Below are 14,922 nucleotides of genomic sequence, written 5' to 3'. Positions count from 1 at the left end.
CCATAACCTTGTAGAGGCTTCTTCCAGACCACTTAAGAAACAAATAATTTATACAAACAAATAAATACATACGAAGGTAGTCACGTAATTCAACAAATTCTAAATTGAATTAAACAGTAAAATATATTGTGATTCTAAGTTATATAATTTACTATATAGCTGGATAATATATTCAAAGAAATTAAGCAAATGTATACATACAACAACAACAACAACAACAGCCTGTAAATTCCCACTGCTGGGCTAAAGGCCTCCTCTCCCTTTGAGGAGAAGGTTTGGAACATATTCCACCACGCTGTTCCAATGCGGGTTGGTGGAATACACATGTGGCAGAATTACTATGAAATTTGTCACATGCAGGTTTCCTCACGATGTTTTCCTGCACCGCTGAGTACGAGATGAATTATACAGACAAATTAAGCACATGAATCAGCGGTGCTTGCCTGGGTTCGAACCCGTAATCATCGGTTAAGATGCACGCGTTCTAACCACTGGGCCATCTCGACTACTCGTATACATAAATACGTTTAAATATAAACATAAGATAAGGACAGGAAATACTCTTTCAACTCTTATTATTTTAAGTAATTTTAAAGATAATATTGTAAGAACTACAGAGGCAAATATATTTAAATATAATAACATTATTATGCATGCGTCTCACAGTAGGCCAGTTTGGGCTGAGAATATTCTCTCTAACTCGAACCAATGAAAGCCCGCAGAGGTTAGACTTTTTCGAAATTATTTATCTTAGTGAATCCTATGTGGAAGCCGGCTATCATATTATGAGGAATGACGACCATATTTTGTAGGTCTTCAGTATGGAGTCAATGGATATAGAGAAAGAGAACGATCAAAGTCACGATGTATGAATTGTCTGAAAAACAATATGGGTGGAAAGAATATTACTTGTGATATGACGTCAGAGTACAAACAGAGAACAATAGAAGAACAAGACATGCTGCGTCAACACTAAATAAATTGGGATAAAGGCAGGATGATAATATTCGATGATGGATGCGACCTCTTTACCTTCCATCACAAAAGAAAGATAACAAGCAGTATATTCAGATGTGTAAAAATTACAAACGACCCCAATATTCGTCTTGTATTTCAAACTATAGATATATAAAAAATACTTGGACCTCAGAGTAGTAGCGCAAAAACCTTTATCAAAAGTATAACAACTCGTCTTATTGCCTTCGTTATTGACAGAAAGGTCTGGTTCATTTTGACCAGAGGAACAGAATTTAGATTCATAGGGAAAATGCTGCTATTCTTGGAATCACACTTCGTCTTGATTTATATAGCAAATATTTTAATTCCAAATAGTCTGTAGTGAAGGCCTTAATGTTAATAACTCTCATGAAAGTTATATCCCTTTATATTATCATTCGAATAAAGAAAATGCACCTTATTTCATTGAGCATATAAATGGCATATTACTTGAAAATCTTTAGGAAATTACAGCTAGAACGTCACAAAGCGACTTAGTCTTGCCAACGTCTAATGTTCTTCTTGCACCAGAAGTGTAGGCCGTAGAGAGTACCGCTTGTGACTGCTTGAAATTGAGACGTCAAAGAGACTACTAAAACACACACCCTGTACGTATCACACGCCTGAGATAAGTTCACTTCATATCGTGCCTTTGCGGAGGAAACATCGGACAAAGAGTTGTAAATTAAATTAACAACTTGTCTGGGGTATATTTTTCTTTTAAATATATTCAATTCTGTATTCCATTGATAACTAGGCCGGCACAGCTTGAACGGGTGCAATGCTGATACTAAATATACTACAGAATGTCTTACAACGTTCTCAGTGGTGGTTTCTATTATCTAACAATACAATGTTTTTATTTAGGACATCACAATCGAAACTTCTAATATTATCAGTGTGTCTTTACTATATTGTCCATGTTTTACATACAAAAACCTTCCTCTTGAATCACTCTATTAAAAAAACCGCATCTAAATCCGTGGTGTAGTTTTAAAAATCTAAGCATAATAAAATCCTATATATACTGTCCCTATCTTATTAGATGCAAATAAGCATCTAATAAGATAGGGACAGTGGTAAGGAGCTTTATTTTATGTAATGATAATGGTATTGAATATTTGTAAATTTAAAACTTTATACATTTATGTGTGTGTACAATATGTATTTTGAAAAAATATATCGAAAATTGATGCAAAATATATGTATTATTATAATAGATTATATAAATGAGTGTGTAGTATTGTTGATTTTATTAAAATAAATATTCAAGAGTTTTAACCATGAAAATATCGAACAAATTTAGCGATTACTATAATGTCGCTCGTAATGAATTTCCTTATGCGAGTATTAGAGCAACATTCTACTTGATGTTAATGAATCAAAGCAATTTAACTTTCATCTGAATATACAAAAATAACAAATACATGAATTGATATATGGTTATAACAGAGAGTTTATGTTCTTTTTAATTTTTTTCAATTCAATTCAATTCAATCTCAGATTATAAAAGTTAATGCTTCATAGTGAAATAACAAAAGCTATTACCGATCAAGATCGATTAGAAATTCTCTGTTAATAAATTTAAATTACAAAAAGGACAAGTTATTTCACACTACTGTAAATTTGTATTGGTCCACATTCTTCATTTAACTTTTTGTTTCATAACGAAATCTCAACTCAAATTTCTTTATTTTAAATAGAAGCATTGGACTTAGTTATTATTAGTCAAACAAAACACTACCATCGGTTCGGAAAAGGAAACACTCTACTTGAGAAAAACCGGCGAAAGAATCTCAACGGGTCTTTTTTTATCAAAATGGACTAGAGAGACACATGTAAGCAAATTTAGGAAAGAGTTCTTATAATGTTAGTAATGGTATGGTAAATAAGGTCTATATTATGACGTTATGTTTGCATGTGCAAAGGATCAACTCAATTACAGCATTGATTTTTCTACACCAGCTGCTTAACCAAATATTTTAATTCAAAAATAATACAGTGCTCTATGATAGTATATCATATATGTTTTTGACAAGTTCCATTCCGTAGCTCAATAAAGAATCCTAAAATATTTCGAACTAGTGTTTTATACAAATTGCACATCTGTTTTCAGGGCCTAAGGAAAGAAAGGGATAAAAATCTATTGTATTACATATATGATAAGTTACATTTTATTGATTTCGGATATGTTAAATGAAGTTTCACAAGCAACATAATATCAGATTTATATACAACACCGAGTATAGAAGTTACTTTATATATAAACCACATTCAAATACATTTATAAGAGCTGAGATAATCCAGTAGTTAGAACGCGTGCATCTTAACCGATGACTGTGATTTGATATTTTGTTTATTTTCTAAAGTTTAAGATTGATAAAATGACAGTGTATTATAATGATAATCCTCTCAGTGGCGATTCTAGCCATGGCGGCGAAGGATGTAGTATAGTAAATATATGTATGTGCATTTTTTGTTGCGGGCTCTTTTTCTCCTTTCTGTAATCCGATTAGACGACAAATCTTTTAAGTGTTGAACGCTAGTCACTAGACCAAAAAGATCAGTTTTGGTATCACCTATCCATCATAATATGTTGCCAAACAGCTAAATTTAATGTCGTTGAAGGGTGATAGAATTAATGTAAGATCTGTGACTGTATTTACAATGGCTTAGTCAACAATGCCATTTTATAAACTATTGAAGTTTTGTGGTAGAATATTCAAAACACGAACTGCAATTTTAAATTTACAAATAAATTATTTTAGATTATTTTTATTTCCTGATCGTAACAGTTAACTAAACTATTTTATCAATATATTGCTCTTTATGAATACTATATAAATAAAAATTAAGCAAATCGTTTATGTTCAAGATAAAAAAGCGAAGTTATGCACTGCGAGTACTTTATCACAAGAGTCGAAAGTTATCAGCACAACGGCCATAGCGACGACATTATTCAATTGGGTATGAATGAAAATGAATTAATTTTTTGACGACTTCCCTCTGTCATTTTTATGACTCGGTATCGTCACAGCTAAAAACGATACCTTGTTTTATTTAAAAAATATAACATTAAATCGATATTTAAACACTAATTAACCGTACTAATCTTTTTTCCACAGTACCAGTGTTTTTTTTTTAAATATCACCGTGCAAAGATTTCTGATATGTGTAGTATATCATTGTTATTAATAATTATTAGGACAATTACATTACATATATTCTTCTTTAAATAATCTGTTGGCGTACTATAAATATTTTGTTTATTTTTAATTTAACGTTACGTATCTTAAGGGCAAACATTTATCGCAATATGAGGTATCATTACAATTCAAACGATTCCATTCAAAACAATTTTAAACAACAATAAGTAAACTTATACTCCTAAATAAAACAAACAATTTAACTTATAATAGATTTTAAAGGTCAATTTCAAAACAATACAGCTTCACTAATAAATATTTCTTAAGGGTTTTGCAAACAATGCTGTCTTATTCTTTCAAATGGCCATCCATGATGTTAGAAAGAGATAAATTGATTGAGTGTTTTTTTAATACTAAGCAACCTTTATAGGTCTGTTAGATACAAAGCAATCGAAAGTTGCTTATTAATGTTTATTCCCGATATTTACCATATATCCGCCGGTCATGTGTTGGTGATAATATCTGACCTATGTATCGGAGTTATTTTCTTTATAACGATATTTGCACTGACACAATCGTTATGTATATAAAGTTGTCGTGGACATACGGATACGTTTGTTGTACGCTATCAGTCGCTTATTTGGTTTGAACGAACATTATGGTGTTTTCATATGTATTGATACTTTTTTTCGCTACCAGTGTGCTTTGTGATGGAGGTAAGAGTTACATTTTAGATACATTTAATAACCAATACATTATATTAACTTATATGAATAAACACACGTAAACCTATAACTCTTATATAATTTAAATAACAATTTTAGTTCATTTTTATCTTTATTAAATCGTACGAATAGAAAAATTAATGATATTGTTTATTGTAGTTAATTTAAAAAATACATTACTTATTTAATTATTTGCTCTTCTTTTTAACAGAGAAAGTTCTTTAAGTAACTTTTATTTGAATAACAAATTAGCCTAAAGCCTGTATCATGCTTTGTCACACTAATTTGATGTAGGTACGTCAGTCTAGGTATTGTTAGTATCTAAGTTTAGTTTCCAAATAAATAAAGGCATTTTTGCAACCTAAATTATTTGATAGTGATATAATCTGTATTATAAAGTGAATCGTTTTTAATTACTTTATTTAATGATAAGGTGAGATATCTTTTAAAATATTGGTTAGTACGTGTATTGACTTGATAGTCTTCTAATTAATCCTCGAAGTAATTTTGGACGATTATTAATATTAAATAACAAACGCTTAGTTTCTTCATGTAATTTAAGTACAATGCTTCCGATTTTATGAAGACACTAATAATTTTTTAATATGTTATTAATATAAAGGACGAGTTTTTTTCATCGGTTCTTATACTGATCAATGTAAAAACATATCTTTAGTGTATAGAAATATTTATATCATTATATTATTTTACAACTATTTATTAATAGCATTATAAAACCACTGAGGTTTGTCCTCAATGCTATGATAGACATACGTCGAGTTATTAATAGTATAATTATGTTTATATATTATTTAAACGCCTACCACAAACATTTTTTAAATATTTCAATCAAGACAAATATAAAAATTTATCCTAATTCTATTTTCAAAATCAAAATAAACTTTATTCAAGTGGGCTTTTACAAGCACTTTTGAATCGTCATTTAACAATTAAGTGAAGCTACCACCGATTCGGAAAGTAGATTCGACCGAGAAGAACTGGCAAGAAATTCAGTAGTTACTCTTTCTCAACATTTAAAAATACAATCACATTAGTTAAATACAATTATATATGTATGTAATTTATCCTGCTATTTTTGAAGTGTCTACTATAGTCTTATTAACTGTATAATTTATCTAACGAAAATACCGTAATTTGCAAGTAATTCAACCTTTGACAACGGAATTCGATAACGATGTTGTCCCGTATTCTTTTTTTTTAACATTATTCAAAATATGATAATCATACTCATTGTAACTGTATTTGGTAAGTTGCGACTTCATTCAAAATGTAATTAAAATATGTTTAATTAGGACTGTAGAGGATCAAAAGGAGGTTCATATAACAAAAGAAAGTTGTGGGTATTTTACTCACGACAAGGTTTCAGACACGATTGCCTGAAATAAAATGTTCTTATGAGACAAAAGTTTTATAATTACATATTTTCCTAAATTGTCAAAATTAAGTTTTAATAACATAAGAATTAATAACATTAAAAACTTAATTATATAAAAATATGAACTAAAACTAGTTACTACTAATTTACCAGAAATAAAAACACATAGTCTACCCAATGTGCGTCATCACTCACAGACATTGACTAAAAGAATTTTAACCATCTCTTAAATTACGTATGACCCCTGTGCCTTTATTTACGCTGGTTCATTCATCACTCAAACAAACCATTACAGTACCAAATATTGCTGTTTGAAGGTAGTATGTATTTATTTATATATAGTTGTGTTGTGTGTTGTGTTAAGTGAAATTTCGTCCAAGTACCACCAAGGGAAGCTATACATAATTCCCTCTATTGTTCACAGGTTCACTGCTTATAGCTTGCGAAATGGACGACACGGATTGTCTCAGCAAAACAACACAGCAGTTCTTGGAAAAAACATGCAAAGGCATACCGGAGTACGACATAAAACCCATAGATCCCTTGTTCGTGCCAAGCCTCGATATAAAACTCAGCGATAAAGCAGAAACGATACTACACTACAAGAATCTAACAATAACGGGACTGAAAAACCAGAAATTCTCCGATTTCAAGTATGATTTTTTGGGTAACTTAATATTTGGTGAAAACTTATCGACGGCTAATTTACGAAAATTTATGGCCTTCTTATTAAATTAAAATAATATTGTTTTACAAACAACTATTTAATAATTAGGTATAGTACAACACAACATAGATGTAGCATCGGCAAAATTCGAAAAAACCTACGCTATCCCAAATTAGCAATATTTGTTTCTTACGTGAATATGATCTTTACTCAAACATAATAAGTTGTAATATCATATGACCTAATATATTCGTCAATTTAACACGTCGTCATGGTTGAAATGATGCGAGAATCTATAGCGACGAATAGCGTCGATTGGCGCGATAGATAGCTATTTCTATTGATTGTGTGAATCGGTAGTAAACGGTTTCTTTACATTTTCCGATGCTATATCTAAGTTGTTAGACTATTTCCATTTTGTAAGTTAAGTTTTTTGAGATCATATTTATTTTTATAAATTACACGATAAAAAATTTCTTACTTGCATTCGTGTAATGATTTACTATAAACGTATATTATATTTGCAAAATAAAATATTTGTCAGCTGAATAGATTTTTAAAATGGGCCTCCAATAATTGGAACTAACACGTGAATTTTTTTAATCGTATATTATTATTGTAAACATATATTACGATATATATAGAGATACACTTACAAGAACTTAGTAGTAAAGTCTAAAAGAAAATACTACGTGGTTTTAAAAGGACAGTATAACTCTCGAGAGTCATACAGCTGACAAAGGCGCTTAAGTTGTTACGGTCCTGTGCGTGTAATTTAATCTAAAGAATACAATTTGCTATTGTGTATTCTATTTATATAATGTTATTTCATTTTCACAGGATGAATACAAAGGATAAATCTGTTGTGTTACAAACTCGAGCGGACTTGGTCATAGTCGGAGACGTCACAATCGAATTGAGCAAAGCATCAAAATCATTCAATGGTGCTTACACTATAAAAGGAAGTAAGTAATAAGTGAATATAAGATAGCCAATATTGCATTCAGAGATTTTCTTATCATTATTTTAGAAATGCAGACAAAGAAGTGACCAACAAATGTTAAGTGCTCAATTTTAGCCACAGACGCTGTTAAGAAATATCCTCAAAATGTAGTACAACTAAGCCACCACAACGCTTCTTTGAAGCGGCTTGGTGGGATAAAATAAAGTAACACATACAGATTTCCTCGTGGTATTTTGCCGCCAATTATATACACAAATTAAGCACAAAAAATTCAGTGGTGATTGTCTGGCTTCGAACTCGTAACCATCGGTTACTATTTATCGGGTATTCTTGATTACACTTTTACACGCATTGTAACAAATAAAAACAACTTCTATAGAATTTTAAGATTTGAATCCACTATGGTCATAAATACACTGGCTCGCTTATTTAATTAATGTTGATATCAGTGCTAAGTAAACGGATAAATAGGGGAGGTACTGTCTGATCAAAATCTGGACCACCTTCATGTAAAGACAATTAATTAACATAGTTTAATTGGAAAAAAAATCTAGAAGACATTAACATTATAACTGTATGTGTAACTTGTACAATGTACTCTGTACACTCACACATGTATACAATATAAGTCACACATACATACGTCACAGCTTTGCTGGCAAAAAGCTAAAAATAATGATATATTATTACGTCTTGAACGCTACACGTTTTTCTTATCTGCAAAAGGTATGTGACGAATTTGCTAAGAAAAACGACACTAAAAACGGATTTATTCGATGAAGGTGAACAGCGTGAACTCAATGCCCGGCTAAGAACAAAAATGCCGCGAAATCATTTTCTCCGCATGACGAAACAAATGCCCAAACGTCAAGCTTATATCGCTTCCTTATTCATAACAAGTTTTCACCCACTGTAGAGCCGAGATGCCCCAGTGGTTAGATCGAGTCCATCTTAACCGATGATCGCAGGTTCAATCCCAGACAGGTACCCCCGAATATTCATGTGCTTAATTTGGGTTTGTAATTCATCTCGTGCTCGGCGGTGAAACAAAACATCGTGAGGAAACGTGCATGTGTCTAAATTTATCGAAATTCTGCCACATGTGTATTTCATCAACCTGCATTGGATGTATACTGTTGTTATAGTGGAATATGTTCCAAACCTTTTCCTCAAAGGGCTCTCCCATTAGCCTTAGCCTCGCAGTGGGAAATTTACAGGCTGCTGTTGTTGTTGTTTTCACTTAATGGTTCGCCCTCGTATAATTTGTATAATAGGTGTTAGGTATCATTACATAGTATAAAATAAAATTGCTTACCACTGTCTGTTCAATAGCTAAGTTATAAATAAGAAATTTTGTATTATAGCCTAAACACAGTATTAATAAGCGAATCCGAGAAACTCTCTATAACAGAGCACAGCACACACAGCATGTTCTACAGTAAATAATGCAGAATTCTATTCTTACTATTATCCTCACGACGAAGAAATTATATATATAATTTTATCAAATAAACTTTATCAACTTCAAATACATCAGAAATATGTACATATCATTAACGTTATTTAATCGCATTATATTATTTTAGACTCACTGTAATCAAACGAATTCATAAATTAGTGTGTTTTAATTGGTATTTATAATTAGTAAATGACAAATGAATGCGGATTATCAAAATATAGTGAATGATAAATAAAGCTAAGTACTTTGATTTAGTTATTTGTCAATGCATGTGGTTAACAGTATGCCAAGCGTTGTAGCCAAAATGATGATTTCCAATTTTATTTGCAATATTTACAAAGTGCTTTTAGTGCGAGTATTCTGAAACATAAATAACATAGGAAAATTTTCTAACGGCGAATATTTCCTTTTATTATTTTATGGTATGCTGAGATGGCCCAGTGGTTAGAACGCGTGCATCTTAACCGATGATTGCGGGTTCAAACCCAGGCAAGCACCACTATATATTTGTGCTTATTATTCATCTCGTGCTCGGCGGTGAAGGAAAACATCGTGAGGAAACGTGCATGTATCTAATTTCATCGAAATTCTGCCACATGTGCATTCCATCAACCAGCATTGGAACAGCGTGGTGGAATATGTTCCAAACCCTCTCCTTAATGGAAGAGGCCTTATCTCAGCAGTGGGAAATGTACAGGATGTTACTTTACTTTACTTTGTTAGTATTTTTTTATGACGATTAGGTATTTTCACTTTTTTTTTTCTAAATATGCAAAATTCGATATCATGTCGTCTAACCGAACAGTCTTTCTCGATTTCGTCACCGTTACCAGACACTTTTTAAGGGCGATATCAGAACAAAAAAAATAATAGCATAGATATCTTATCTAATGGTGACTTGTCAGTTACCATTCTTTCCACGGTAAACATGAGTCGTTATTTTCTTGGTATCTACAAATGACGTCACAATATCGACAGTAAACTACCCGTAACAATGAAATCGAACACAGTTCTCAATCGAATTATTTCAAGCGCTTCTCTAACCAGCGTATATGAAGTCGTCAATATAAAGGTACCCTAGACAATATAATCGCTTGTATAATATATTATGTTACACTAGCTATCCAGTTTAACTGACGGCTAGACTAAGGGTAACAACTAACTAACAATTTTGGACCGAATGGTCCTTGTAAACATGTGTATTAACTTCCACAACTGGTAACTGCTCATCATACAGTTGAACGACATCAAATTAGGATCCTCGAAAAAACGAGAACAACCCAGATATTTTCTTTTTCAATTTATGTATATCTTATATGAGTTATAATGGCTCAGTGGCTACGTAACGTAAATCTTAACCGATGTGCTCGTCCAGAAGAAACCTCCAATACTTCACTTCAATAGGACTTTGTCGAGTAAACTAGACTATTAGGAAAATCTGTATCACCGTCTTCCTGGAAAAACGTTGAGCAACATTAGTTCAGCAGAAATGAACATCCCTACAAGATACTGTTTTTACTTGATGGTAGGACTAGGTTCGTCACCTTAAGATCTATTTTCGTGTGCTCAGTATGAGCGATAACCTGCTTTACCGATCGAGAATGACATATTGCGTCGCAATGATTTGATGTTTAGATTCGAAAGGTACTAAGAGTTTAAGACTTGATAAGGGAATGAATTTGAAAACTGACGAAGATTTTCTTACTCTGACTGTTCAAAAAAAATATACATTGAAATAAGAAAATCTTGCAAATGTTTATTATTTGAGATAAACTATTTGTGGCTAACCCTGTCCAATCCGGAGGCTGACGATTAGTCTCCTGTCCTCAGTAAGGATTCCCCATTTCTCTAAAAGCAAGTTGTGTGGTTAACTTAAATTAAAACGGTCTCTAGTTAAATATCTCATTTCTTTAAGTTTTTATTTATATGCATTTTTAAATTCTACCCTTCAATATTACAGACTAACCAAATTTTCTCAATATAAAATTGATAGTAAGGATGTTTACGAGCCTTCTTGGATATGTTTTTATCACCTGCTCATCATATATTACTTTATGAACCAGCAATACTCGTATTGTTTTGTTGTTTTATGTGTCTGTATTAGCGAGTGTATTTATCTATTATAACCAAAAAAAGTCGCCTTAAATGTACTAACTTACATGTTTCGCTAACCCTTAATACTTGAAATTAGCTGTGAAATAATGAATACAAATTCAATATTAACACTTCAATAGAATATTTGTACGACAGACCGACCATTCCCGGCTTGCAGTGCAATACTGATACTAAATATACTACAGAATTTTATTATTTACGATATAACATTAGAAACTTCTAAAATCATCATTATTTCTTTACTGTTTTGTCTATGTATTATATTCAAAAACCTTTCTCTGAAATTGCTCTGTTTATAAAAAAAAATGCATCAAAATCCATTGGGTATTTAAAGATCTAAGCATACATACAGACAGACAGCTCAGAGGCAGAAAGCGACTTCGGTTCAAACTAAGTAATGATTAGTATATGATTTTAATATAAATATCAAAATTTAATTGAAATAAATTCTATTACAGCGGCCTTGGGTACAGCGACCTATGGTTACGATTTTAAGGTCGATGACAAAGGTGTGGAGCATTACGAAGTCGGTCCAGAAACGCTGACATGCCAAGCTGTGAATGAACCAGAAGTAATTCTAAGTCCGGAACTAAGCCGAGCGTTGGAAGACGGTAAGAATGCTATAACAAACGTTTTTATTAATAAAACATAAAGTAACATGGAATTATGTAGTTTATATTGATTAATTTCAAATAATACACACATAGTTGAAATAATTGATGTATAATTAACATTTTATTTAATTATTTTTATGTACATAAACCAAGTATGTAATTAATTTCATAAATAACATGTCATTGGCCATAAAAGTTTCCATTGATTGATTAAAACACATAACTAAGTACAATGTTGATGCAATGAAAAAATATTATCAATTGATTTAAAAAATTGGCTTAGAGACTTTTTATTATTATCTATAAAATAATATTTAAAAAATTAATCCATATTTTTTTTTACTCATATCTATTATGTGATATTTGCCTAAGTATTTTTTTACCGAAACAAATATATATAATATCTACATTAATAGATTAAACTTATCACATATATAATCTTAGTAGCAATTAATAAATAAAAGTTTATGAATTTCCTTATAAAATGTTGAAAGCAAAAAAAGCAACTTTTCATAAATGGTTAAATATTATGCTGTAATTTTTATAAGCGCGAGAAAATCCATAAATAAAAAGGCAAAACAAAACAGTTCAGCACCTTTCTCTCCTTTGTTTGTCAAACGCTTTTTTTTTCTTTTATATCTGATAAAGAGCTTTAGTGATATTATATACTTAAAAAAATAAGGGTATAAATGTTCGAAATATAAAAATTCATTTAAATATTTTACTCATTTTTTTAATGGTCGAAATTAGTTAGCGAACACAATACTAATTTTACTTATTCTCAGAAATTTGCGCAAACATTTATTGTGCTTTGCTAGCTCTATTAAATGTTCATGTAATTTTTTCTTATTGCAATTATGATAATTGATTTAATTGAAAATTTTCTATGGTCTAGTTTTGCGGACGAGCATACGTGCCACCTGATCGTAAGTGGTCACCATCACCTATAGACAATGACGCTGTAAGAAATATTAAATATTCCTTACATCGTCAATGTGCCACCAACCTTGGGAACTAAGATGTTATGTCCCTTGTGCCTGTAGTTAAGTGTAAGCCAGTGGGCTCACTCACCCTTCAGACCGGAACACAACAATACTGAGTACTGTTATTTGGCGGTAGAGAATAACTGATGAGTGGGTGGTACCTACCCAGACGGGCTTGCACAAAGCCCTACCACCAAGTAATGATGAATAATGAATTGCATAATTGATGAATAAAACTGTATCAATCTATTTATTTCACAGATAAAGATCTTAAGGAAAGAAAACAGAGATACAACGCAAGACGAAAAGAAATCCAACAGAATGTTTTCTGTAAAATGGTGGAGCACGCGTATGTAACTGTCGTTCACAACATCCGAGCAGCTGCGAAGATTCTTCCCAAAAGTGCATTTTTAAAGGGAGTTTAATTGAAAATATTTGACATTAATGTTTTCATTACAAATACGATCTATAACTAAACAGTCTACGCAATAAAGAGATTCAAGAGATAAATACTTTTATAAATAAAGAAAATACTTAAGTTCTAACAAATAAATTAATCATTTCCAATTTTATTTTCAAAAACAGCTTTTATTTCTTCGATGATTATAGAACATGTTCGTCGTAACGGAAGTCGGATTCAAACCCGATAGAACATCACATATTATGAACTAAACTTGTGTTTATAATTTACTTGCCGCTGGTGAAGGAAACATCACACGTAAACCATGCTTATGTCTGATAAAATTCCATGCCACAAATATTATAAAAACTTAAAAGGAAGCCTTTGATAAGCAATGAACATTTCCAGCCTATTTTACAGTTTTACTAACACATTAAACTGTGAGCTTTATTAACACAAGAAATATTAACATTGCGATTATACAAATTCATCATACAAATCATGACTATGAGAAATACTGGCAAGAATGCTATTAGAAATTTCTTGATGTGATAGGGGGCAAACGAACAGGATGCTCACCTGATGGAAAGTGACTACCACCGCCCATGGACATCTGCAGCACCAGGGGGCTAGCAGGTGCGTTGCCGGCCTTTATGGAAGAAGTACGCTCTTTTCTTGAAGGTTCCCATGTCGTATCGTTTTGGAAAAACCGCCGGCGAAAGCTGGTTTCACAAAGTAGTTGTGCGAGGCAGAAAATGTCCTAGAAATCGCGCTGTTGTGGTTTTTCGGACATCGAAGTGGTGCGGGTGAAACTTCGAATTTCGAGGAGATGTCGGAAGGTGAAATTCAGCAACCGGGATTACCCCTATTAAATAGCAATTTCGTCCATTTAAGCAAAAAATGAACCAGCCAGTTTCTAGTTGTGATCGTGAAGAACCATGTTATACTATAATGAAAACTTTTGCACATCTAAACTCATTATAACAGATTGTATTGATATCAACACTACAATTGGGTGTAAAACTGTGGATATCGTTTAAATGTCAGTATCAACAGTTCAGAAACAGTGAAAGTAGGTTAGATAAAATGAAAGCATCAATTAAAAGTATTTTTTTAATTTGAAAATGGAATCATTTTATTTACAAAGCTTGTGTTATTTAAAAAGCAGCCTTATCTAAAAGCCAATAGGGTTGTATTTACCTTAATTGTATTATTAGCCTTTGACCTATTGATTAATGGAATCATAATATGACAATAAATATATCAATTACATTAATAGCAACCTTACTAGATAAGTGACACGAGTACTCAATACAATAACATATCGCTATATTTATTACAAACATACTCTATGTTATTTCCTATTAATATACAATAACAACATTGTTATTACAACATTTTTAATAACAACACTAGTTAATATTTCAAATGCGTCCTTATTAAAAATATAATACATA

General features: G+C 31.5%; 1 protein-coding gene across 1 annotated transcript; it reads left to right on the top strand.

Moving 5' to 3' along the window:
- The first annotated feature begins 4,702 nt into the window (after positions 1–4,702).
- On the top strand, positions 4,703–13,637 carry LOC124543829 (juvenile hormone-binding protein-like). Its single transcript, XM_047122150.1, has 5 exons — positions 4,703–4,858; positions 6,688–6,916; positions 7,771–7,895; positions 11,927–12,079; positions 13,327–13,637. Exons 1-5 carry the CDS (start codon positions 4,801–4,803, stop codon positions 13,488–13,490), a joined length of 729 nt encoding a protein of 242 aa, XP_046978106.1. The 5' UTR covers positions 4,703–4,800; the 3' UTR covers positions 13,491–13,637.
- Positions 13,638–14,922: the final 1,285 nt, after the last annotated feature.

The sequence above is a fragment of the Vanessa cardui genome, chromosome 3 (assembly GCF_905220365.1).
Source record: "Vanessa cardui chromosome 3, ilVanCard2.1, whole genome shotgun sequence".
NCBI lineage: Eukaryota > Metazoa > Arthropoda > Insecta > Lepidoptera > Nymphalidae > Vanessa > Vanessa cardui.
This window is presented reverse-complemented; position numbering and strand designations above follow the sequence as displayed.

Excerpts from the sequence above, each read along its gene's own strand:
- LOC124543829 (XM_047122150.1), top strand. The coding sequence starts at position 4,801 with ATGGTGTTTTCATATGTATTGATACTTTTTTTCGCTACCAGTGTGCTT. Across the intron at positions 7,896-11,926 it reads TGCTTACACTATAAAAGGAA|CGGCCTTGGGTACAGCGACC; the intron begins GTAAGTAATAAG and ends ATTCTATTACAG. Across the intron at positions 12,080-13,326 it reads AAGCCGAGCGTTGGAAGACG|ATAAAGATCTTAAGGAAAGA; the intron begins GTAAGAATGCTA and ends TTTATTTCACAG.